The sequence below is a fragment of the Ambystoma mexicanum genome, chromosome 12, assembly GCF_040938575.1.
Source record: "Ambystoma mexicanum isolate Mex_15411 chromosome 12, UKY_AmexF1_1, whole genome shotgun sequence".
Lineage (NCBI taxonomy): Eukaryota > Metazoa > Chordata > Amphibia > Caudata > Ambystomatidae > Ambystoma > Ambystoma mexicanum.
This window is the reverse complement of record NC_090936.1, coordinates 451,152,702-451,179,988: the sequence shown is the minus strand read 5'-3', so window position 1 is coordinate 451,179,988 and position 27,287 is coordinate 451,152,702. Positions and strand designations below refer to the sequence as shown.

At 48.0% G+C, this 27,287-nt stretch overlaps 1 protein-coding gene across 19 annotated transcripts in view; it reads left to right on the top strand.

Moving 5' to 3' along the window:
- Nucleotides 1-27,287, top strand: part of MICAL3 (microtubule associated monooxygenase, calponin and LIM domain containing 3) — a 2,299,897-nt gene that overhangs the window by 1,880,589 nt on the left and 392,021 nt on the right. For all 19 annotated transcript variants that reach the window (XM_069628665.1, XM_069628668.1, XM_069628663.1 and 16 more), the window contains one exon: nt 24,160-24,254. In XM_069628665.1, the coding sequence (XP_069484766.1) occupies nt 24,160-24,254 (95 nt within the window). The remainder of the gene's footprint in view (nt 1-24,159; nt 24,255-27,287) is intronic.

The window sequence follows — 27,287 nt, the reverse complement described above, 5'->3', positions numbered from 1 at the left end:
TGAAATAACATAAACAATGCAACCTTATATAAATGACATAAACAATTCAACATAAAAGAATGACAAAAAAAGGTTCCTCATAAAATCTTCAAATTAATAAATATGCACCTTTTAAATCTAATAAACAATGAACAATCAAACATCTCTTCCTTCTACGAACACCCCTGTTACATCCTTCATAACTCGCTTCCAAATATAATAAGCAGCAGCATTTATGACAACCGATTCGGGCCCCCTTCAATGTGGGCCAAAATTGATCCCCACTTATGTTTTCCAAGGAGCTGACATCTTCCATACCCTCTTCTATAGAGGACCATCAGAGCCACAAAGGATGTCAATATATGCCTACTTGTCTCAATTTTGTGATAACAATACCTACACAACTTATCCTGCGTTTGTGCATTACTCCTGTCACTAATACATTCTTTAGAACACAGAATATTTAAGCAAAGTTGCAACGTGAATCTCCTCAACTCAGGGCTGGACGTTTTGGTTAGATAATTATGAGGCTTACCACACTTGAAGCCTTGAGACGCATATTCCCTGTACCTCTTCAGGCCGTAAAGTTTGTTAATACCAGTGACCAAATCCAATTCCTGTGCTTTTCTCTTTATTACTTTGTCATAGTCTGGGCAACATTCAATCATTTACAAGTTGAGTCCCAGATCAATCAGATATTTTTTTGTAAAAGTGTAAAGGTCCAGAATAAAATAATTCTGACGACCCTTGTGCATATTTTTGCCATGCAATTGCAGTAAATTGTTCGAGCTACGGCTTGTTTTACACAATTTGGCAAATAACACTTTTTTAACCTACGACAATGAGGACAGGGATTGAAGGCTTCAATTGGAGACCTTTAGACAGATTAATAATGGAGCGTAACAATTTTGCCTCAAGCTTTACAAACCAGATTACATGTATGAGTAGTAGAACCTCTACGGCATATAGTATTACAGGGACTATACTGACCTTGGAATTTTGAACAAAGCCTTCAGTATTTCCTCCTCTGCCGTACTCAATTGAACTTTTAATAGCCAGCCATCTCTTCCAGATTTTTGCATACATAAAATCCTCATAATGAGATGCAGATGGTCTAATTGTTAGTGGAAAACCTGAGCACAAGACTTCTTCAGCATTCTCTAAAACTGTATTTCTCATACACCACTTAAATTTTCCGGCAGCAACTTGTGATCCCCCCCCAAACACATTGTTCTTGTCTTTGTTTTATTTGTGACCATTAGATTTTCTTTTGCATAGATGGACAAAGCATCTAACATTCGCTGTAGGCCAATCTGTGTCTGGTCAAAGAGTATGATGTCTTCAGCATATGATATGCAGATGACATTTGTTCCATTAATGCTAGGATTAATACTGGGGGGGGGGGTTTCTTGCGAAATTAAGGGCAAGTTCCATATCCGCTGCGTATGCGTTGTACAAGATGGGGACCAATACGCAACCCTGTTTTAGCCCCTGGTGTGTAGATATATATTCAGAGAGGTGTCCCTCTGAAGTAAGGCGTGTATGGCAATTGATGTGTTTGTGTACAACGATCGGATGTAATAAAGCTGTTCAGGATCGATGCCCCATGTTTTCAATTTAAACCAGAGCCTTGTTCTAGCCACCAAGTCAAAGCTTTGGAGAAATCCACATAGCCGCAATATAATGTGTTTTTCCCCTTGGTTCTTAAACCGCTCAAACTGTAGCGCAGCTATATTAGATGTAGTATTATATTTCTTTCTAAAACCCGTTTGGAAGATACTCGAGATGTTTTTTGCTCCAGCCTGTTGGCTGCTCCAGAAGTATATTAGCAAACAGTTTCTGGCTAGAATCCATCATTGCCAAAAGGCGATAGTTTGATGGTACTAATCTATCTCCCTTTTTTAGAATCGGCACCAATATAGATTGCCGTCAACTGTCTGGTATATTACCATTCTCTATAATGTGGGCATAGACATTTTCCAACACCCTTGCCCACAGTGTCGGATTGTCCTTGAATACCAGATTTGGGATTCCGTCGGGACCGGGAGCACGTGACTCTTTAGATTTTAGTATTAAGCGTTCCAAATGACTTTTTCTGCAACATGTGCACCCCCTTTGGCTGCATCGTCCCGGCGCCACACAACGAATACTTGGGTGGATCGTACTCGGACATTAAATTTACTGGGGGAGAGTAACATTGTTGAATATATAATGTCCAGATCACCTGAGAGACTGAGTTAATTTCCATCGGTGAGAGGGACTAACGAAAATGATTATAATTACGCCAAAATCTTGCCGTATTATGCATTTTTAGCCACAAAAATAGGTTCTGCCAATTAATGCCTCTTTTAGATGCCTTATGCATTTTTTGCCAGTTTCTATACTTTGTGGATAGGTTAGTTGGCATTTTCTGTCTGATATGTGGGTATACATTGGGGTTCTTTCTTACAACCGACTGACTGTTCCCTGCAATATTGTTTTTCTTTCTGAAATAACATAATCAAAGGGTTTTGAGCTATTAGTAGAGATGTTCTTTGTTAGTCTCTGCTTTGCATTTATAAGGGATGGTATCATCCCTTTAATCATTTTGCCAAGTCCCATTTACCAGCCCTTAATGCAATCTCTAACCCAGAAGAATGTTTGTTTATAGTCCCATTCACCAGTTTGATGTCCCTATTGTCCCATCGAATTCTATTACCCACACAATTTATCATTATTCTAGAACATTTTCCAACAATCCTAGGGGTACTTTTTAGCTTCATTGACCAACATAAAGCACCATGGTCACTAATCTTATGTACAATAGTAACAGGGCTATATTCAGCACTCATTTCTGCCTCTGCTATTAGATTATCAATAAATGATGTCACGATTCTATTGGACCAAGTGTATTGAGGATTCAGATCACACCTTGGTACCATCATAAGGAACTTCAAATAAAAAAACATAACAATTGTAAGCGAAGAGCTAGTCCTCCCAGCAGACGCACCATTAGCCAAATGCAGAGATCTCCTGTTAAGATCACCAGCCAACAATATATGGCCATGTTTGACCTCTCAGACCAATAAGAGACAGCACCTATTAGTATGTTCTGTATCGTATCGTAGTGGTCAGTACACCTTCCAGTGGGTCATAGATGTTAATAATCAGTATTTCCCCTAAAGAAGTGGTGGGAAGCTGAAGTATCACTGTTAAAACCTTAGACTTCTTTATATTTGGAAATGGAATCAGACTTATATGTGCCTTAACACCTATGGCTAAGCCACCACTTGCCCTCCCCTTCTTAGAGGGGGTGGCGTTATTAGACAAAATTTGATAACCATCTATAAAAATAGGCCTAGTGCACCAAGTCTCTTGCCATATAAATACATCTGTATCCTTCAATAGGACTTGGCCCTTAGGATGTTCCAAAAAGGAGCGGTATTTCCCAATTGTCAGTTAGCCCCATTGAGAAAACACAATGGCATCCAGAGATCGGTGACTGGTGCCTTTTCCCGCGCTTGTGTACTCTGGATTTGTAAGGCTCTTAGAGCTGCTCTCTCTGACGTTTGCGTGAGAGTAAATGTGCCCCTCGCAAGTACTTGTTTTTCTGATACGTGGGTTATCCCACTGATTTTCCGACATGCTATTAGGGTGTATCCAGCCTGCAGCAATAACTCCGAGTGTGTTTTCAACATAGCCACCATCAAAGCAGAACCAAACTCTACCAGAGCCTAGTTTGAATTACTATTCCATAAGGGTAGCTCGATTTTTAGAATATCCGTAGACTGTATAACTTCCAAATATGTGAGTTGTTATAAGATAGATAAAAGTACAGATCTATTTAAGAATGGACTATATGATGTAGGAGCATTCTCTTCCAAGATGGTACACGTACCCCTATCGTTTAAGGCACTTGGATGTATGATGGGTAATATGGTCTTTGATTCAGAAGGCTTTAAGGGGTTATAATCCATTTTTCCAGTCCTCTGATCCCACTTTCCAGATCTAATTTCTGAAGTGAGCAGGACAGATGAGAATGGATCCTTATCCCGAGGTGACTGTTCTTTCTTTGGGTGCAACTTAGTTGGTTGCTGGTTTACCGGCAAGCTTTTTGCTCTTTTTCCATCGGCCCCTGCAAGTATGCCTGGTGTATGGTTCTATCAGAAGCACAATTTTGGAACCATATGCCTTTACATGCACACACTTATCTTTTTGGGATCCTTTTTGATTTTGCTTTATTGGGGAGGTCTCAGGCTTGCGCAGTTCAGGTAATATGTATAGAGTAAGTATTTGTTTTTAAGAGCGTTTTTTAGTTCAGTAGGGGGAGAAATTTACACTTCTTCAAAGTCCCAGCCCGCTGAGAACTTTTCCTTGTTCCTCCCAATTAAAATTGTCGATTTCGCTACCGTTTTTCCTTTCTTTACAAGCTGCTTTACCACTGGTTGGCCCGTCCCGTTATTAGCTCCATGAGCCCTTGATGTTTCTTCTGTCAATGTTTTGTACTCTGTTTTTTATTAAGGATGACACAAGATCTGACAGTTTCAAAGTGAGTGCTTTACTGGAGCACAGTTCCTCCATTATGGTAGCCAGTATTATTGCTTGGCCATCAATCTTATTCTCCAGAGCAGCCAGGTAGTCCTTGATCCCTGCCTGGTCACCCCTAGTCGTATTTCTAGAGTTAATTGTCTGACTCTCACCATGTGACTCAGTTGTACTCACAGACTCGGAGTGTGAGGCAAATAATGCCATGTCCGGTGTATCAGATAAATTAATAACATCAATATCTTCAGAATTGTTTTTTTCAGATGAAAGATGTTCACCGCCCATACAGGACCATTTCAGATTAACCACAAGGTTCAACAATTAGTTATTATTGTCTAGGGCATGTGCCAAATGTTTCTCATTGTCCTCTTCAAATGATATACCCATTAGATCTGGGCTTGCAATTGCTTTTGCCAATAGGGAGTGGAGGGAGTCGGGACCTGGGGATTCCATCCCGCAATATATTGTACTTGAGCAGCCAGGTTGTATAAGTGTACATCAGGTTATTCCAAGCCATCATACTCGTATGGGCCTGTGAGAGTGTCGTATGCTATCGTAGGCTGTCTGCCAGGCCGCACCAGTCTTATCAGTTTCCTAATGCGGGTCCAATATTGGGCATGGGGCCATATTGGAAGATTATTAAAGATATATAGCAATGTAGGTAGTATAACCATCTTAGCAAGGGCAATACGGATGGCTTGGGAAATTGGCAGCAATATCCAGGATTCTAGCATCTGTTCTAGGGCCTCTAGCAATAGCTCACCAACTTTTGTGCAGACGATAATACCTAGGTAGCATAACCCCTGGGGGCACCAGCGGAAGTCACCGCCTATGTCCGTATGCTGCAGTCTGAGGGTCAAGGGGAGGAGTTCAGATGTATTCCAGTTAATTCTGAGTCCGGATAATTCTCCAAATCTAATAACTTCTTGAGTTATGGGGGTTAGGTTCTGCCTAGGGTGTTTAACATAAAGAAGGAAATTGTCTGTGTCTAAGGATATGATAGTAAGGTGTGAGTGTACATTAATTCCTCGGTGTGCGTGTAGCTCCCGGATATGGCAAGCCAAGGGCTCCATTGCAAGGGCAAATAGGATCGGCGAAAAGGGGCAGCCCTGACGGGAGTGGCGAGAGGGGTAAATGTACTCGGGAGATGGTGGCGTTCATGTATATGGCTGCTCTGGGGGCCATGTACACTAAACTAACCCTGCAAATATATGTTAGGCCGAACCCGGATCGCCAAAGTACCTCAAAGAGAAAGGGCCACTCAACGGAGTCAAAGGCCTTCTCGACATTGAGGGCCGCTATCGCCATCGGCGGTTTATGGTCTTTCCAACGAAAACTTTCCGACAAACTTTTTTTGCATCGAAACCTATCCATCAAAAATATTTGCATCAAATGCATTTTTTTGTATTTTTTTTTGTTTTTTAAGGGGTGGTTCCCCCAACCCCCTGTTTTTTACCCTTAAAACCCCACCCCAACGAAAATGAACCCTTTACCCATCACATGTATGCATTCGATGCATATATTTTCGATGGATGGGTTTTGATGGAAAAGGTTTTGTTGGAAACCTTTTCAATGGAAACACTAGATACCACCATCGGCACCTCAGGATTCATGTTATGCATTAAGGTGAATAGCCGTCTCAGGTTATTCTTGGTGGAGCGACCGGGAATGAATCCAGCCTGATCTGGGAGGACCGTTGCTGGCATATGCGGGAGTAAGCGATCTGTTAGTATCTTGGCCAGAAATTTGTTGCCGGTATTGATCAGCGATAGTGGCCTGTATGACTCCAACTGTCGGGGGTCCTTTCCGGGCTTTAGGAGTACAGTCACTAACGCCGATCTGGAAGATTCCGGGAGGGTACCTCCCGACATCGCTCCCTCATACATGCACAGGAGGTGGGGGATCAGCAAGTCCACATACGCCTTGTAAAACTCTCCCGTCCATCCCGGGGGCCTTGCCGCTGGGGAGTGGTTTTATTGCTTTGTGGATCTCTTCTTCGGTTATCTGGGCATTTCGAGAGCCACCCTGGTCCTGATCTAGCCAACCCAATGCTATCTCGTCTAGGTGTTGTCAATTCATCATGCCCGGAATTGGGTTGTGATGTATATAACCAGGTGTAATACTCTTGTAATTCGTTATTGAGCCCTTGTAGATCCTTTATAAGAACCCCATTCTGATCTACGACCTCTGCAATGGCAGTGCTTTGTTGTTCCCGTCTAATGGCCCAGGCCAGAGTTCTACTTGGGCGGTCTCCCTCCCCATATCTTGCTGGCAGTATCGTGTCCCCCAGAAACCTCTCCTCCCTGGATGCCAGCTGAAGGAGCTCTTCTCTGTGTGCCTTCTCGGTAAAGCTCAGGGGTGTCCACGGTACCCTGCTTGTTCTCCAGTTCCCGCACTAACCTTCATAGGCCTTTCAGTACCCACCGCCGCCCCCTCTTTTGAGATGCAGCATCCCCTGATAAAGACTTTGAAGGCTTCCCATATCGTGCCTTGGTTAGGTATTGACCCTTAGTTAGCCTAAAAGTAGATCTGTATGTCTTGGCTTATTTCAGCACGGAATGCTACGTCCTCCAGGGAAGTGGCTCTGAACCGCCACAAGCTGTCCGGGGGGGCTCATGAAGTCCGAGATACGGACCAGTACGGGTGAGTGGTCGGCAAGGGCCTGGAAGAATGGTAGCCTCTGTTACTTTCCTGACAATGGAGGTGGAGGCCGTAATGTAATAAATCCTGGACGAGCTACCGTGCACCCCGGAGAAGAAAGTATACTCTCTAATATTCGGGTGTTCGCCTCGCCACACGTAGTAAAGGTCATGATATGCCGAGATAGAGGACCATGCCTTGGATGCTTGTGGGAGGGTCTGTTGTGAAGTCGCGGATCTGTCCAGTTCGAGTGCGAGGGCTAGGTTAAAATCGCCTACCCATATAACTTCGTAGCCCGGGAACCTATTAATGTGTTTGGCGCATTGGTGAAAAAACTCTGGGATGTCCGTGTTGCGAGCGTATGTGTTTATAGGTAAGAATTTTGTGCCAGGTAGCTCCCCTGCTAGTATTATGTAATGTCCCTCCTAGTCTTTAATCTGCTCATGTAGTCTATATTGCAGAGTGCCGTGGATTTAGGTAGCCACCCCTCTAGAGTGTGCGGTGTAGGACGAGTCATATCTATGGATGCCCCATCTCGCCAGCTTGGGGAGAGGGGCGCCACAAGACAGGTGTGTCTCCTGTAGACATAATATATTTACCCTGTGCTTTTTGCTATAGTTTACAATCAAGATTTTTTCTGGTTAGTAAGCCCCCTCACATTCCATGACATTATTGAGAGAGTCCCCCCTCAGCTTCCCCCCTACTGTGGGTGTAGTCATGTTACTGGTTACTGGTGGTGCTGTAGTGGTTGGTGTCATGGTTTGGGAAGTGTGTTCATGTGTTGTGATATCAGTTCTAGCGGAGCCTGCTAGTCTTTTGTGGTTCGTGCGAGTCGTCGACCTACTTCTATTAACTGTAAAAACTGTTGACCTTGGGCTAAACTGCCAAAGCCCGTCTTCCCTCCCTCCATGTGCCCACCCACCCCAGAAACAGTAACATACCGGCCCCCAAGCCCTCCCCCCGCCGCTAACCCTCCCCCCTCCCCCTTCCCTAACTTCCCCCAAGGCTGCACTTGATTACTGTAATACAGTCCAAGGTCTGGGTGGGGGGAGCAGGTGGATGGCCCAACCCCTCGCCGGTACGATATTCCGTTCCCCGAGGTGCCCTCCGTCCACAATCCGTGGGGCACCTCGTAGGGTCACTTATGCTGGTGTGGTTTCGGGTGAGGCCTAGGAGGGGGCTCTGCCCATGTTCCTGCCACAGAATAATGGTGCCGGGGCTCTGGGGAGACCCCGGCATCTTTAGGTGCAGGTTGGAGGGCCCGGGTTTGGCGGGAGGTTCGTAACGGATACCAACCGCTGCACCCGATGGGCTCTCACCCCCCACAGGGTTCTTCCCGGCCGCCGCCTTCTCTGGCTTGTTCAGTAGGTACATCTCCTCCACTGGATGCAATGGGGTGTGTACAGGCCCACCTCGAGTTTTGGAGGCATAGGAGTAGCATGTCGCCGTTCAGACGGTGTCCACCTTAGTGTGCGGAGAGCTCCCTGCAGGCCCACCCGAAATCCAGGCGTAGTGTGGTTGCTCCGGCGCTTTGAAATGGCTCAGCGTAGGGGGAAGCCAATGGGTTGTCACGCACGCTCACCAGGCGGCTGCTTTGTCCCGCAGAGATCTCGAGGGCTACGTGCCGTGTTGTGCCCGCAGCTAGGACTCCCTCTGGTGTATGGAGTACCTCGCGTGAGGCATGCAGGGTGATTTCACTCCGGTTAGGGTCCAGGTGGTTATGCCCATGTTCCGGTTCTACGGTGTGGTCGCTGGGGCTACAATGGAGGTAGCAGCGCCTCTCGGAGCAGCCCGGAGTCGCTCCTTATTTATCTATTTTTGCCAGGGATCAGGCTTCCGTTGGAGCAGACAGCTGACGGTGTGGAGCAGCGCGCCTTCAAGCGTGGATGGTCTGTCCCTCCCCCGTCTCGTCTTCAAGGGCCGCGTTGAGGCAGCCTCCGTTCCGCTCGGCAGGTGCTCTGTCGGGGATGAAAATTGACTAGTTAGATGCCCCAAAGATTCACACTTGTGCAAACGGGCTCCGGGAGGTGAACGGGGCCGCCGAACGTAGGATTTTCTTGTAAGATTACAGTGCCGTCGCTGGAGCCTTTCAGGCAGCGGCCATTTTGTAAGCCGTGCAACAGCGCCCCCTGCCTCCCTCATTTCTTCTAACAGGGCAGTGTAAGGAACGCATGGTGGCAACAGTAATGACAGACACAAGGGATCACAGTTAAAGGATTTTTATTGAACTTTAAATGCGGGTTGGAAAAATGCCTAATCTAAACCTAAATCTAAACTGGGAGCAAGCTACAACCATCAAATAATAAGGCAGTCGTAGTGGCGTCTTGTCAAAATTAAAGGGCCTATACTAAGAAAAAAACCTATTGCCAATCCTTACGCTACATACAATCAAGAGTGTGGGATAAAGTTAACAGGAAAGATAAAGGTGTTCACAAACACTAAGTCAGGATGCGATAGTCGGGGGTCTCCCTTCCCCACGTTTTGACCATGGGACAAGGCCGGACTCCGGAGCACATAACACGCTCACGCTTTCCCAACACAAGCCAACAATTCTGCTCACAGCTATCAGAGCCTTGGGTGGTTAAGTCTCTTTTCTACAAAACGTCTCTTGCCTCCGAGGACCTGATGTGATGTGTTCCAAAAATATTGAACAAAAGGTCTGTTCTGCTTACACGTTGGGTGATGCTTTTTCATCCCTGGATCCCCCTCTTCCGGGCTCAGATCCACAAGAAGTTCTTAGCAATATCGGGTCCTTCGGTATATAAGCTTCTCGTTTCCGAGGGTCTGATGGGCTCAAAATAATAAACAAAAAAAGGTTAACAAAAGTTCCAAAGTTCTTCTCTGATTGTCTCTATTTGTATTTGGGTGATAGCTCTTCACCCCTGGGTCCCCCTCTTCCGGGCTCAGACACCTCTCAAATATCAGCCTCCCTCTGTCGGGTTCACTCTAGCATGTATTCCAAAAGACTCTCTATCGTACTCTTCTCTATTTCATTCACGGATTGGTGGGTGATGGCTTTTCACACTTGGATCCCTCTCGACTGTCATTCTCCCGGGCTCAGACCCTTTCAACTGTTAGCCTCCCTCTGCTGGGTTCACTACGGCTTTCAACACAATCTCATCTGTGACATTTACAAATCTTAATGTCTTTTTTAAACAGTTCAGTGTGGACATCCCTCTGCCGGGTTCTTTTTGTCAATGCACTTTTTACTGGGACTTTTGGCTTTGCCCCTCTTTATCGGCATCCCTCCATCGGGTTCACTCTTGCCAACTTTGTCAATCATAAAATTGCTTGAACAGTTCTTAGGATGCAGGATTCGCTTCCCTTAGCTTCACAACCGTCTGTTTTTCAAAGGCTTTCGACTGTAAAGAGGATTTTTACTAAATTCCTATATGACCACGTTGACCCCCTTCTCGCTTTTCTCCACAGGCCTTCTGGTAACGGTAGTTTCAACAATAGGGTAATCGGCCAGAGTTTCCAGAGTGAGCACCCACGTGGTGCCTGACTCCTCTATAGCTGGCTTTCCCTTTGTGCATAAACAGTTCCTTGTACTTTATTTAATTAGCCGCTTGCTACTTTTGTTCAACACAGTTCGGTTTCTTATCGGCTCTCCTCTCGACTCAGACTGTGATGTACTGCTTGGCTTTTCTTGTCTCCGGAGTCGAGGCCAGTACCATGGGGGCAAGCTTCTCTCCCTGGCTTGGTCATCAGCGTAGGAGGGCTCTGTGTACCGCTGACACCTGCTGCATATACGCTGGCTATTGTTCGCGGTCTTACGTTTCCCTCTGTGGATGTTTCACAGGCCTTGTTCGAAAAGGGCAAGGTCGCTTCTCTCTTTGGCACCCTCTCGATTCGCGCTGTCTTTTTCCTCCTCTTGTACTGCTGCGCTGAGTTAGCTCTCTCGCCGTGCAGACTGCCTTGCTCGTATTGTGCTCTTGTGCTCCACCTTTTATCCCTGTGGGGAAGGGAAAGGGCTGTCAAGTGTGTGAGATTCTGGTCAATTGCCTGACTTTGCCTGGCCCTTGTGGTGGGACATGTCAGGTACACGGCTCTGGTGTTTGTCCATCGTCTTTCGTGGTGTTCGAAAGTGTTCGTGTCGGTAAAGGGGGGGAGGCAGAATGTTAGAGTATCCTACAGGGGAAGGTTGGGGAAAAGGTGTTATAAGAAGGGGGATACCGCCTCTCACCCATCGGTGTCCCACCTCCACTCCCTGTGGACCCCCCAACCAAGTGATCCTCCCGCACTGGTCCACCCCCAGGAACTGGATCCAATAGCGATGGCCATGTCCTGGGCCACCTGGATGACAGATCCCCGGGGACTAGTAAGTGCGACACCTTCAGGTTTCTCACAGCAGCAATGTCTTTCTTGGTGGACACCTGGTCGTCAGGACCCTCTGCCATTGCTTTGGTAGCGGCAAGGGCTGTTGGGGCGGTGTTCTAGGAAAACTGGAACTCCAGGAGCGCGAGGCCTTCCAGTCCATCCGTGGAGGTTGGGGGTTTCAGCTCCCATTCCTCGAGTGCCTCCTCACCTCGCCCAGGGGCCCTCTTTCAAGGCTCAGACCCACGTAGAGCGGCGCTGGGGGCCCCTGCACTATTGCTGATCCCCACCCAGCTGTTAGGGAGAATTCTCATTCAATGGCTAATTTCCCTTACCTAGTGAGTCCCTCAGCAGCTTTGCTGGATTTCTGGAGTTTATTTTTTCCACTTGGTAAGAGTGTGAGCTTTTCCCCCACTCTTACCTGTGTTTTGCCATGTTTATTTCATCTGTTTTTGTGATTGTGGACTGTGGAGTACACCACTTCAGTAGCCCCACTCTTTTGTGTGTTACACAGCACCTTCAGTGCAGTGACACAGGGTTGTCTTTTAGACTTTCCACCGACTCCATTTCTGGGGCTGACTACTGTCCCCCAGAAAAGGGTAAAGTTGCCATTAACTTTACCTAGTCATTTAACCACAGATCCAGTACACCCCATCTTACATGGAGTATTGGAAAGGGTTAATTCTTAGCCCTTTTTATCTGTACCTCCTAGAGCCTTGTTTTGCTCTTTTAACATTCAGACTTGGCTGGTGGCAGTGGTATCTACCCTAACTTTTCTACCACGTTTATACTATATAAACGTGGTACTGTTTTAGGCTATTATAGTAGCCTCGAACATAAACCCGCTTGACCAAATACTCTTTCTTTTGGCTCGGTCGGGTTTATTCGCCATTTCTTTTTGTTAAAGTCCTTCTTGTGTTTTACTTTGTGCGGCAAACCAGGTTTGCCTTCTTTGTTCACCGCCTTTTGGTGGGCTTCTGCCAATAAGCCCTCCTCTAGGCGCCTGGGTGTCTAGGTGGGCTGAATCTGAGGGAGGGGTGTAGTCACCCCCTGCACAGGGTATCCTAGGAAACCCAAGTCGCACTTGGCCATGATTGGCTGAGGTGGTTGTCCGGGCTGGACAACCCCCCTGCTGCGTGATTGACAGCCAGGCTGTGTGAATGGGGGATTTTCGCATAAAAGGCAGGACCCTTGGGCTAGAAGTCAGTCGCCACTGGAACTACAAGGAACCAAAGAGAAGCAGAGAAGACGACGGCTGCTGCAACTACCCTGTCCCGGTGAAGCCCTGCTGCAGCCCTGAGCTACCTACCCTTCAACGACCAGAGAAGATCCAGTCCGGAGTAGTCTTCCTTTGAGCTTGGTGGGGTCAACCAGCTCATCTTCCACAGCCATAGGATCCTCTTCGTGGTCGAAATCGCTGCACACTGCTGTAGTGGTCCGGAAGAGCCTCTCCTGTTTTAAAGGAGCGCACCTTTTATTCACCGTCGCTCCTGCTGGCTTCATCCCTGAGTAGTGCAGACCCCTCCAGACATCCTCCTTCTCGTCTCCACGACCGAAGCACCAGGAACCGTGGGTCTGCAGGAAACTACCAGGAACAACTGCCATGGCACCAGCTTCTTCATTGAATAAGCTACTGTGTTCTGCTTCGAGGAGCTAGGGTGAATCCCTTTTCTCTTCATCCAAGGCTTGCCCTTGTCTTCCCTCCTCCTTATAACGTTTGCTTCCTCTGTTGACAATATCCAAGTACTCCTGGCAACGTTAAAGCTTGAACTGTCCGACTGTGTGATCCTCGACAACAGGAACCTGGTTCCACTTGACACTGGCTCCAGCCTATTGACTCTTGTATTTTTGTCAACGAGTGTTCTCTGATTCTGTCTGCCCTGACAAAAGTATTGCCTATGATTTTTGCCCCCAATTCTCTCTGGTTAACTCGGGTGCTAAGTGTGTTTTGGCCCCGGTAACATTTCTTGCCGTGGATACGCGCATCTTTCATAAGACCGAACTGTCATTACTGTCAAAAAGTGATCGCGTATGTATTCCCGGCAACGTCTTTTGTTTCACAACACCGCTCCGTTAAAACATAGGGTACTTAACTTGAGTTATACTGTACCAAGTGAATTGGGTGTTTTGTAGTGTGTTTTACATGTGGTTTTGAATTAATAGAAGTGTTGTGTTTTATAACAGATGGTTTAAAAATAAATGCACTTATATTTTTTACCTGAAACCTTGAGTCAGTGTTTGCTTGAGTCACAGTAATTGTGGTCCCTTTGTGTAATCTCTGCTACTTCTCATATACTCTTGAGATAAGCCTGGCTGCTCCGCTACTGCTACCACTTTAACATAGTAGTACAGGCTTGTACCAAAGGTGAACTTGTATTACCACCTGCAGTCTTAATTGTGTGCAGTGGTCCCTAAGGGCACTGGACAGGATTCTGCCTAACACGGGCCAACCCCAGAACTGCTCCAGAGAGCTCGGAGGTGGTGGGGGTGCCTTCCCCCCTAAGACTGACGTGCTGGGCCTGACCAATCCTCCTCCATGTTCTGTGGGCTGTGGCCACTGCCAGTGTTGTAATTTAACTGAAGTGATTGTAAAGCTTGAGTGCCAGGTCATTTGGTCTTAGGAGAAAGCCAAAGCGAGTGTGTAAAGGAGCTACCCGGGTCGAGTTGTTCCTTCGTTTCCCATTTTATATCTAAGGATTCCAATAGCCAGTTAAAGCCAGAGAACATGTAAATATTGTTTATTGTCAAGAACCTGCACCAACACAACCAATGATTTTTCCAGAGGCCCCATCACCATAGCAGCCATCAGCTCTGACCTCGGATCTAACTGATCCCCAGTACAAGGATTTGTCAACTGAAACAGAGCACGACATTCCTCGTTTGATGCTTGACCAGGCACAGTTCCTAGGAGTTCGCACTCCTGAAGAGCTGCAACAAGAGTCCGGCATCCTCTCCAAGGTTCAGAACTGGTCTATCCCAAGTACATATTTAAAAATACATTTTGGTCGAAGCTTGCAAGATCTGGCAGAAACCTCACTGTTTTTAAGCCTGCAACAGGGGACTTGAGGCGTGCTGCAGGCCCCTCACTTCTGAAAAATTGTGCCTAACCACTCACCCGCAATCGGCTGTGTTAGGCTCAGCATCACACTACTCTAAGCCTTCTGCTTCCAGCAGTTCCTCCTCATCACCAGATTTATTGGGCAAGGACTACAAACTTCTGGAGGCTTATGGTTGCACGGTCTACACTACCTCTTTGCACTTTAAGCAGGCCAATGTCGCTTTGATTCTGGTTGCTGCTAATCGAAAGTTTTGGAGGAAAATTAGCGACTTTCAGGTTTCCTCCATCCTAAGAAACAGCAAGCCTTTGAATCAGCCGTGCTAGAAGCCAATCGCATTATTCTGGAACTGCTGAAAGCTTCTGGCCATTGTATCAATGCCTCCAGTAGAGCCATGCCTTTGGGCGCTTACATGTTCAGGGTGGCCTGTGATGCATGCAACCAAGTTTACTGAGGAGGTTTAAGACTGAATACAGGACCAGCCGTTCGGTCAGGATTTGTTTCATCCAGGATTTGTTTCATCCATCCATGGTCGAGGAGCTAAATTACAGCAAGACCTCGACCCATACTGCTACGTCTCTTGCTGTCCTCTCCAAGCCTGGTCATAAATCCTTTCCACAGTTATCTTTCTCTATAGAGGCCAGGCAGAGGTCCTTTGGTTGGTTTCCCGACTACCAAGACATAAGAGGCAGAAATCCTGACAGATCTTCCAGCGACCAAACCTAGAAGCAGCCGTGCACCTTTTCAAAGGGCTTCTAAGCTAAATCTTCCTCTGCAGCTTCAGCAGATCCAAACAAGAAATTACTGGTTAAGTCTGGTCCACCTAGCACCAATTGGCGGCAGGCTCCACTGTCACTTCTCAATTGCAGACCATCTCTCAGGTCTCTTGAACACTCTCCGTAGTATCTAAGGGCTACTGTCTTTTCCTTGGGATGTATAGAGCAAGGCCACCACATGGTCTTCCCTATCGGCTTTCTGCAAGCATTACTGCCTGGACACAATTTTTGCACATCTAGCCAACCGATCCTGCCCTCTCTACAAAGATTCTCCTTGTTGTGAAATCACCTATTAATATAGAGGAAAGGGGATGTAGGAGTATGAAACACTCACTGTAGTGTCTCCTGTTCTTCTAGTCCATAGCCCCCTTTCCTCCATACAACCCACCTTCTGTCTCCTGTAAATCGGTTTAGTAGTACCCGACGAGCAGTCAAGGACTGACGGGCGAGGCGGGTGGGAGGATACAGCGTGTGTGGGCACGCTCTTGCATGCAAAAAATGTGAAGCATTGAGCCCAAGCCTGGAGCACTGTTTGCCGCTCACCTGTGGGCCATCTTGTGGAGCCCCCAGCCCCGTGAAGCGAGAGGACAAGTTATCCTGCCAGTTGCCCTTGCGGCGAAGCCCGGAAGCACTATTTGCTGGTTTTTTGGTGGCTTTGGTGCATAGCGCGAGAGGATTGCTTGAATTGATATACTCTGCACGCATGGGGTTCTGGTTGAGAACTGAAGTCGTGAAAGTAGTTCAATCAGTAAGAGCATGCAGTGTTAGCGGCTTTACCATTTGGCTTGGCAGCATGAAGTGAAAATCATGAGCATGACACCCACTTAGTGTGCTGGCAGGCAAGCATGCATTTGGATTTTGCACTATGATAGAATGACACGACGACCGAGGAAGCCCAAACTTGAGCGTTTAGTGCATGGTCACCCATTAACTTGTTAAACCACTGACCAGCTGTGGTGCGCTGAGCTGCTTGTCAACGGTTCGAGAAAGCCAGGCTTCAAGGGTGGGGATTCGGACTATGGATGCCCCAATGGCCAATCAGGTGTTCCTTGTCTCTGGGACTGGATTTCTGGACCTGAGTGCTTCTATTGCTTTTACTTCTTGAATGCTTTGATTTAATATTGATCAAACTTGCACAAACATTTAATTTGTTGACTTTATCCACTTTCATTCATTGATTTTGCTGGATGCGATGCTGTGGAGCTTGGCAATTTATGTGGATTATTTCAGATCATTGTATTGAACTCCGGGGGCTCTTGCCCCTGAAGAATTGTAGTTTGCTTACATCAGCACATGCCGTTACGGTAAATAGCGCCTTTTTACAGTTTTAGATCTAGGTGGTTTCATTTTTTGGACTTTTTGACAAATGTTTAAGCTAATGGTATTGCATGTTTTTCACTTCCTAGTGAACCAGGGGCACCAGTGTGTTTGTTGTAGCACAGGCAGGGCCTAATTGGTGTACTGCTCCCACTCACCTTTTATAGCCCTTATAGCTCCTCTCAGTATCTTTCAGCCATGTCAAAGAGAAAGGCTATCTCCGAAGTCTCACCTGTGAAAGGCCCCCAAAAATGTTATAAAATGTTCCAACCAATTATGGTGTTAATGTGCTCATAACGGAAATTAAAGACTTAATGCCATTGAGTGGGTGGGCAAGGGGGGAAAAAACAAGTTCAAATTGTGTGGTGAATTGAGCCGATGGAGAGATACGGTAGATGGTGACAGATGTGATAGATTTGACTGACCTTGAAATGACCACCCTACCCTTCAGTGGCAAAAAGTGTAGGTTACAGAAAAAGTCCCTGAAAGTCTTTGCCACTGACATGATAGCGGGCCAGGAGGGGGGTTAAAATGATCTATTACCAGTTGGTAAGATGTGCCTGGCAAGTCCAACATTGCCAGGTATTCTTGAACACCAAGTTGACACTCTTGAGGTTTGTCTATCATTAGTTGGTGAACGGGCCTCAACACATACAAACTTGGTGTCCTCAGAGAAGACCTTCGGGGTAGAGGCTCCGATCGTTCTGACACAGGAAACTCCAAGTTAGATATCTTGGAACATGTAGAGGATAACATAGTGGTAATCTCGCCCTCAATCCCCTCTACGAACAGATATTCTGTTTTGAACTCACTAGAATGTGTAGAGTGGGGACATGCTAGTAAGATAAAAGGTGTGAAGACTAAGGTAGGAAAAAAAGCTAGAGGATGCAAGGGAAGGGCTTATAAAGATAACGAAAAAAAAGGTCCATAAGCCTAAAGAGAGAGGCTAATTGAGTGAAAGGAGTGTGACTGAGTAGGTGGTGGGCAGAGTTGGAGTAGTTGTGGAGGAGAGAGTTGTAGAGCGGAGGTAGGTGTAGTACAGTGGAGTACGAAGTTGGAGATTGGAAGCAGGCAAAGGAGGGTGTAGTAGTGTGGAGAAAGGGGGTAGTAAACATTGAAGGGTTGTGGCGAGACCTAGAATTTAACACGAGACATCAGTGGGACAGAGGGGGGAAGAGTAGCCATGGGTGGAGTTGGAGGAGGGTGTGTAAGAAGAGGAAAGCAAGCACATGGTAGAAAGAGTGAAACTCAAGTAGTGTCTTCAATGCACAATCTCCTAACCCAGTAGTACATCTAACAATTGGATAGAGTAGGGACAGTTAGGAGGTGCCTGAGGGGAGGCTCGACAGATGAGGCAATCCACCTTTAGGTCATCACTGTGTAGCTCTAGCTGTTGGTATGCTGAGGTCTCCACCTTCACGTCGGTGGCGAAGTAAGCAGGATACAGCGTTCCATTGCCACTGATGCATGATTGTCCAGGGCCACCAGCCCCACCAACCTGCCCCATAGGGATGCTGACACCCAGATATAATCAATTCAGGACTTTGTCTTATGAACGCTCGAGAAAAAGGTGAATCCATGGTCTTGCCCCTTGGTTTCTACCCAGACATCTTTGAGGGCCAGCTCCTCAAATGTAGCTTTTAGGGAGCGTGACACCTCACCTCTCCCCGTTTTCTTCCCTCCCTTCTGTCTAGTTCCTGAGATCACGGCACATTTAAGTCGCCCGTAACTATTTGTTACCCACATTGCAAAGCTCTCCAGGACCCTGAGAAAGTCTTGTAGAAAAGACTCCTGCCTCACGTTTGGGGCATAAACTGAGGCGACTGTGTATTTGCAACCCCACATGGACCCTCTCATTAGGACGCATCTGCCGGTTTTGTCGGCCCCAGTCTCTTCTACCAGGACACCGATCCGCTGCCTAAAAGCCAGCATGACCCTCCCGCCCCCTCTTGTTTTGATTGTTACCGATGCGTGGAAGATATGTGGGAAGTGTTTGAACCATATTCTTTCTTAGTCAAACTGTAATGGGTCAGTTTCGTAAAGGGCAATCACATCAGGATGTTGGCTTTTAATGGAAAGCTCCAGTTTTTTTACATTTTGGAGGGGAATTGAGTTCCCTAACATTTTGTGTTAGCCACTTGAAAGTTGTGATGTACCCTGTTCCAAGCAGGCCTCTTAGGTACTCCCTTCCCTCCTCCTATCTCTTCCCCTGCTACTATCTCCTGCCCACCCTTTTCCCCTTTCCTCGTAACCCCTTGCTTGTCTGCCCCCCTCTTTCCTCCCTTTCCCTCAGCTTCCATTCCCCTTTCCTCTTTAAGTCCCCCTCTCCTGTATGCCCCCTACCTTCCTCCCCTGGCCTTTTCCACCCTCTCGATTTGGCAAGATAGAGTAGAACAGTTGGTTGTATACGAATTGATCGTTTTACAACTGCTCGAATGACAATTGACCTATATATATATATATATATATATATATATATATATATATATATATATATATATATATATACACACACACACACACACTTTCGGTCAATTGTGAAAAGGTCAATTGTGACCCTTTAAATTCGGTCAATTGTTCATTCGAACAATTGTAAAGGACCAATTTGGGTAATGCCGAACAGTTTCCTCCACTCGTACCTCCGTTGTCAATTTTCCTTAATTCGCCACTTCCCCCATACAGCTTATCCTACACTCGCTCTCTCCCCGGCACCACGCACCCCTTTGTTCTGCTAAACATTTTTCTGCGGGCTCCCTTGCCGGGTGTTAGGGAGAATTCTCTGTTTAGGCTGAATTTCCTAACCTAGTGAGTCCCCCAGCAGCTTTGCTGGATTTTTGGGGTTTATTTTTTTCTCCTGCCAAGAGTGAGACTCTTTAACCCTCACTCTTGGACATGACTTGAGAGTGTTTCTGTGACTTACTATGTGCTTATGGGCTATGGGGTATTTTTTCCCCATAGGCTATCATTGGTTTTTGAATGTGTGTTACACAGCACCCTCAGTGCAGTAACACAGGGGTGTCCTAGAGACCCCCAAACATAGACTCCACATCCTGGGACTGACTACTGTCTCCCTGGGTCTGTAAAGTCACCATTGACTTTACTAGTCCTAAATTAGGAACTTAACCAGTACAAACCATCATACTGTGGAAGTACTGGTAGGGGCAATTAGATTGCCCCTGGGTCCGTTGTCGAGGGGGTACTGTCCCGTCCCCCCTCGCCGAGTTTCTGGCTGGTGGCAGTGGATACCACGGAAATATTCCACCGGAATATTTCCCAATGGGATTTCCCATTGATTTTAATGCACCACTTTTTGGTGCAATGTGAAAGATACCGCCGGTTTATTTATTTAATATAAATTCACCGGTTGGGATTTTTTGCCAGAATTCGCCGCCAAAATGGCGTTTAGGTTCATTTCAGTAACCCTGAACCCGAGTCGAGCCTTTGTTCCACTTTTGGCGGGCTTCTGCACAGAAGCCCTCCAAAGTGGTGCCATTCTGTCTGGGTACCACAGGGGGTGTGGGAGGGGGTTTAGGCACCCTGGACTGAGTTGCCTTGCCAACTCATGTCGCACTCTGGTGTGATTGGCCCAGGTGGTGAGCCACCCCGCTCACCACTTAGCATGTTTGAGTGACAGCTAGGCTGTATGAATGGGGGTTTGCTGCATAAAAGCAGGGTTTTTGGGACTGGTTCTTCAGAAGTCGCCACAGGACCTAAGAAGCCGAAGAGGGAGAAGCCGAGCCGACCTGCCAAGACGACACCACCGGTGGAGCCCTGCGGAACCGTCTCACCACTTTTTCCGAGGACAGAGAAGATCTCCCGCCGGAGAGTCTTCTTCCCTTGACAGGTGGGGACAACCAGTTTCTGCCTCCTTTTCGCCGCCCTGAAGCATCTCGTGGCTGCCTTGCCTGTGCCAAGCACCCCGGCAACCGGGATACCACTTTTTACCTCAACCGCGAAAGAAGGGTAACATCCTTTTAACCGGAAAACTCCACGGCTGGTTTCTTCCCTGGTAGTGCAACGACCTCCAGCTTTCCTCTACGACGAGATCTTCTCCTCCTCTGGACGACGCCACGACTTGCACCCACTACCAGGAACAACTGCCACCGCTGGAGGATCCTTTCCATTTTAAAGGTACTGTGTCCCGCCCGGCTTCCCTTACCACCGATTGTACGGGGTAGATTTAACCCTCGGCTCTCGACCCTGGGTAAGCCTGGGACACCCTAACTAAACTTTTCTTAACTGAGAAAACCCTTTTCTACTCACCTGTAAAGACTTGTGACATTGTGTGATCTTGGGCATCTTTTCGCCTGGCTTTCCCTAGAGTGGGCCTGGCAACCGAACTTCCTTGCTCCTCAATAGACTGCCTTGCTAAACTTACTGTGAATCTCTGAAAAGTGTTTTACCTTGCTGTTTTCATTATTTCTGCCTTTTTCCCTCCCTTTTTAACTAACTTGTTGGAGTGCCATCTAACGTTAAGCGCTCACCTCTGTTTGGAAATAAGTGGTGTTAACTTAGACTTGTCCAACAAATAACTAGGGATGTACATATAAGTAATAGTGACCGTGTTTTGACTTACTTACCTTTTCTGTGCTAGTGTAATTTATGAGTGTGTCTTATTAAATAATTATATACTTTTACACCTAGCTCTGGTCAGTGTTTGCTTGTACTACTGTGCCTCTGTACCTATTATGTATGCTCTGTATACTGCCTAACTCTTCTTGAGGGAAGTCTGACTGCTCAGCCACAGCTACCAGGTAAATCTGGGTGGTACAGACTGCTACCAAGTGGGTTTACTGCCAAACACCTGTAGCCTTAAATCTTTTGCAGTGGTCCCAGAGGGAACTGCACAGGTTTCTGTCTAACACCGGGTTCTCTGCCCCTTTGTCTCAAGGAGGGCCTCTTGGTGCCCTCTTCCAACTCCCCCTTCCACTGTAGCCCATTCCCAAGGTCTGTCTCTCCTCTGTACTCTGTCGGGAGGGCTTCTCCTCTTGGTCTTCCTCAAAGTCGAAGTGTTGCGGGGTACAACCTTCTTGAACTGACGTTATCCAATGCTGCACCCTCTCCCAATTGAACAAGAGGCCAAAGGGGAGGGTCCACTTGTAGCAGATATTCCTTTTCGCCAGCTCCCCCACCACCAGTCCCATTTGTCTTCTTTTCAACAGCGTGCTCCAGGCTAGGTCTTGAAACAATTGAATCTGCATTCCATTTACTGGGAGTGGTTCTTTTGTTCTTGCTGCTCGAAGTGTTCCCTGCTTCTGAGGATAGGACTAGAGTACCACCAGCACGTCCTGTTGGTGTTGTCCCGCCCCTGCTTCCATCCACCTGTTCTATGTACTCTGTCTATACCTACATCTTCCTGCAGTGTTTCTCCCAGGATGTCTGCAAACGGGGCTTGTACTAGCTCCTTCAAGGTAGCGTCCCTTATTTCTACTGGAAGGTTCTTGATCCTGATGTTGGACTTCTTGGATCTGTTCTCGAGATCCTCAGTTTGTATTTCCAGGTTGTGGGGTGTCCTGGACAGATGTTCCAAAGGTTTGCTGTTTACCTTAATGTCATCGATCACTTCTTGTAGGCCCCGTACCCCCACATCGGTGCGTTCACCCAGCTGCCCAACTTCCTTCCTAAGTTCTGAGACCCCTGTGGTCATATCGGAACTCAACAGCTGGAATTGCTCCTGAAACAAGGTCATGAGAGATTCCTGGAACTGATTGAGGCTTTTCCAGAGTTCTTGTCTAGTTAACTCTGTTGCCTGGGAGGCCCTGCTCTGTCCCTGTGGTGTCGCCATCTCTCCTTCTGGCTTTCCGATGTTAGTCAACTCACCCTGCCCCAGAGGCGTCGAAGGGGACCATTTCGGGCCGTGCATCACTTCGGCATCCACTTCTTCTTGCTTTTCACTCCACTCGTGTAGCCCGGTGGACGCTCACCTTTTAATTTGTGTCACCTATAGGTCCTTCTGGGTGACATGTGCTATGCCATTTTTGTCCACTTCCCTACATACGTCTTATGGGGCAACCGCTTCTGAGCGCTTTTGGCTCCTCCACTTAGCTTAGCGGTCTGGCCCTGGAGGGGGGTGCCTCCACCCTTTGTGGGCCTCTCCCCTGCAGGATCGCCTTAGCCTGGTTTGTGAGCGGCAAGGATCCAGCACCCTTGTGTAGCCCAACTCGTTCTTCACTAGGCCTCCAAAGGTGCTTTAATAAACTCTCTGGCATGTCCCCACCCAAGCCCAGCCTCAGCACCGCTGAGGGTGGCTGTTTTCAGACCCTGGGTTTCCCCTACCTGGGGTCCATGCAGCACCGGTCCAGGCCCTCCTCACTGGGGCTGCTTCTGCCGGCACCTCTGGTGTTAGGGGTTCCCACCTCACGCCCAGCAGGCTCGCTGAGTCAGCTCCGGGCCTGCCATGCCGCGGGTGTGCGCCACTCCCATCTCGTGGCGCTTGTGCTTCACTGAAATGGCACCTCAGGGTTGCGTGGTTCCGGCTCCCCACTCTGCTGGGCGCCTGACTCCTGCAACACTCCGCTGCCCTCACTGTGGGAGGGGGCCTTCTCCAAGGGGTCATTACACCAACGCTGGCCAGGTGCTCCTCTGTTGCGCTGCCAGGGTGCCTCTGGGCCACTCCCAGCACTGGTCAATTCCCAGCCCTGGTCAATTCCCAGCCCAAGCTCTGTCCGCGTGGCCTCTGCGCCACCCTCCTCTCGCTGTGGTTGCGGCAGAGGCAATCGGCTTCCACCTATTGCCATCTGCATGGAGGAATGCTAGCTTTATCTGATATTTGTCAGGCAGCGACTTAGTCTTCACACCATTCCTTTGCAAAGCTTCATTATTTAGATTCTCAGTCTGCTCTTAGTGCCCACAGTTCTACAAAATGGTTTGCTGCAGTAGGTTTTGTCTCGTTCTTCCCCATCCAAGAACATTGTAGTGCTGAAGGACTTTATCTAAGATGATAAATCTGTGAGAGGATGCAATCCATTAGAAAGACGTATTACTTACCCCTGCTATTTTGTTTTCTGATGCATTCTCCTCCCACAGATTGCTCATCGCACTTCCCATCCTACCCCATATGAAGAGAGCTTGTCAGGCCCTCAGGAGAGAAGGACGCTGTAAACAATTTTAACAAAAGGAAAACCTGTTTGCTCTTGTTCCCTCAGTTTCTGAGCATGGAGGAAGAAATGATGACCTGAGGTCATCGGCTGTGGTGTGTATGTGTGTGTATATATATATATATGTATATATATATCTATATGTACATACTTTCTCCATCACTTCCAGAGCCATAGTGGGCCATCAGTGATGGTCTGCACTGAAGGACATTGCCCATTGCTTAAAACATGTTTTGATGCTTATTGAATATCTGATCTGTGAGGGGGGAATCCATCAGAAAGAACATTTCCTGGTGTAAGTAGTTTGCTCCTCAGATCTATCTGGAATAATTGTTTTCTGACAATTTGCAGTACCAAATGAGAAAAGATAAGGTATAAACTTGCACCCAGTCTTTAAATAATGTTAACAAGCATATATCACAATAGCATAATGCATTCTTTGGGTTGTTCCAGGTTCATCAAAACCTACCAGTCCGATCCGTTTACCATGTCTAGAGTTTGCGGTTTTGACCTCTCCAGTGGTCTGTCCCAACATCGACCACACTGAGGTGAGTCAAATAACAAATGAATTCCTTTTGGTTGGAAAATATGTAGCATCTTCATTTGAGCTACCTTTGAGATTGCAATGTGAACCTGTTTTCAGAGGCTAGTGTGGTAATGTTGTCACAAGATGTCTAAGAGAAGACTAAGCATTGGAAGAAAACAGATTGAGTCTCAGTTGGTGGTGTCGTGACATGACTACCAACTGAGCCTGGTGTGTGCTATTAACCGGCGATCTGACAAATGTGGCCTCAGATTGGATGATATCAGAGACTTGGTTGAACCTGTGTTTAGGTGAACTTTGCTGACGCGGAGGACCACCAAATCTGTGGATTTAGGTAATGTGCACTAAAGTCCACCTTTCGCAAATGTAGCTTCTCTTCTCTAATGCTATGGTAGTGTGCACAGTACCTGGATAGAAACATAATGTTGGTGCTCTATAAATAACGTTATTGCAGGCTGGAAAGAAAAGTAGTTTGAAGCTGCCTGCAAATGACTGTCCAAAGCCGACTGAAGCAGTTGCCTGAGGATGGCTGACGCAGTGTCCCAAAGCAGGCTGCCAAGAGTTCGTTCTGTGAGGCTGGCTGCAATTGTTAACAACTAACAAAGATTAGAGACTGATGGGTTAAAGCAGCACCTGTTTTGGGAAGAAAAGGGCAGCAGTGGTTCAGAGAAACTGGCTTCTGGTGCAGGGCAGTGAAGACTTTATATGCGAGTGCAGCGCAGATGGCATATGTGGATGGGACCGAAAACACATTTGTGGGCGACACCCTCATCTATGGCTGGGTGAAGTCTGGGTGAGCATGTTTGTTTGCATTTCTTTGCAATCATGGACATTTGTTTGTTCTTTAACATCTTTATAGAGGAAAACAAACCATCAGTGATATCTGGCCCAGGACTTCTGATGCATTGCAATGGCACTTAATACAAATTATTTAAAGAACTTCGTAAAAGCTCAAGATTAATCACACTTGATAAGAGAAAGGTCTGCAAGTTCTCCAGCATGGGGTCTGGCATGGATTCACATGCTCATGAATATTCCCCGTCATCAGGCTGGGAATACTCGGTAAAGAAAAATCAGTATCAGTTTCGTTTCTGATCTGTCTTTCGTAGTAGTAACCAATCACTGATCTCTGCGTCATACTGACCACAGCCAATGACTGCATCTCCCTAAGACCCGCCTCTGGCAGCCATCTTCAGATTTTTACCGCACGTTCAAGTGTTGGGATCCTCGTGCTATTGCTCTCGAGCTTTAGTGCTTTTTTCGCGCTTTTTCTTAGGAAAATCTTCTCTTTTTCGGTCAAAAGAGCCTCAAGCTCCACCGTTTCTTTATCCGATCAACAGAGACCCGTGTCGGATTCTTCTACGCCCCTGAAAGGTGAAGATTTCGTCGAGCCAGGCTTTTGGAGGACTCCAGAAGTTTCTCAGGCCCATCTCGATCATGGCCCAGGAGAAGGGAAGCTCGACACCCGGAAAGCTGTTCAGGGTCTGCCCTGGATGCCAGCTTCAGAATGTCTTTAAGGAGGACGAACACTCCCTTTGCCTCTACTGCCTGCATGAGGACAAGACGCACGTGGAGAAGGACTGTGCGTTTTGCGGCAATATGTCGGAGCGGACCATGAAGGACCGCCATCTGCGTCTCGCCAACTGGCTGGAAGGGAAGAGCCCGTCGGGCGAGAAGAAGTAGAAGTCCGAGCGGTCTTCTAAGACCTTTGAGGGCGCCCCGGCGACGGGGGTCCAACAGAAGGCCAAGCACTGCGAGTCCGCTGGCACCGGGAGCGCCGAACGGTTGGGCTCTACGGGCGCCAGGCAGGGCGCATCCTCCCCAGCGCCATCAACCACGAGCCAACGCTCTGGCTCGGGTAAGAGGAAGGCTGAGCACCCGGCGAAGCTCCTGGAGAGACCCCGGTCGAGCTCGAAGGCCCCATCGGAGGGGGAGCGAGGCGGTGAGTGCACCTAAGGTGGTGAAAGCCTTAATCCACCCGGCCAAGGCCTCTATCGAGACAGTCGCGGCGGCCCTGGCTCAGCCTGTGGAGGCTACACCAGTAGTGGCGACCTCGGGGCCCAGAGTCTCCCTGCCACCGCGGAGGGAGTTCTCTTTCATGCCCATCGACAGGACCCCCGTGAAACCTCCGACGGAGCAGAAAAAGGGGGCGCAGGAGGTCGTCGTGGATTCGGCCTCAACCTCTGAGGAGGAGCTGATCGAAGTCTTAAGCCACAGCGTTGGCGTGGAAGAAGACCAGCCCGTCGGGAGGGACCCCGACGTAGGAGACGACGAGAACGTCGAGGGTGCCGACGGGGCTCCTGACCACATGTCGGACTCCCCTCAACTAGTGTCACAAGACAACTCGGCGGCCATTTTGTTGGCTATACAGTCCTTATGCTCGGACGGAGATAAGGACGAGATTGCCATTACCACCAACGGAGGAACCTCTCCCGACGGGGGACCCGGAGCCAGGCCCTTCTGGGAGCCCTCCTCCTAAGAGAAGAAGGATTCATCCTCCACCTCCTTTTCAACCATCGCGCCCTGCTCAGCCCTCCTCCCCGTCCACGACCCGTGGGGATGATACAGGGACTGACACGGCCGCGACTGGCACAGACGACGAGGTTTACGATGAGGATCTCCCATCGTCACCTCCTCCCCGGGCTTCCCCGCCCGACGAGATTGGATCGTTTCATGCCATGATCGCCAGGGCATCCGAGCTTTTCCAGCTCTGCCCGGAAGAGAAGAAGAAGGAAGGTTTCCTTTATCAACAGCGCGAGACCAAGAGGAAGACGGTCCTCGCTGTACCTCTACTGGACGATATCTGGGATGAGGGTCTCGCCCTCCTCAAGAACCCATCCACAACGCCTACGAGAAGTAGTACCGGGTCCCAGACGCGGCCCCCTTGTGCCTTTCGGGCACAGCCGACCCCGGACTCGGTCGTCTCCGCGGCGGCCAGGAAGAAAGCGGGGGGGGGGCCTCGGCCTCTACGTCAACCTCCCCGCCGGACGGCGAGGGAAAGAAATTGGACACGATGGGATGCAGAGTCATCTCATCG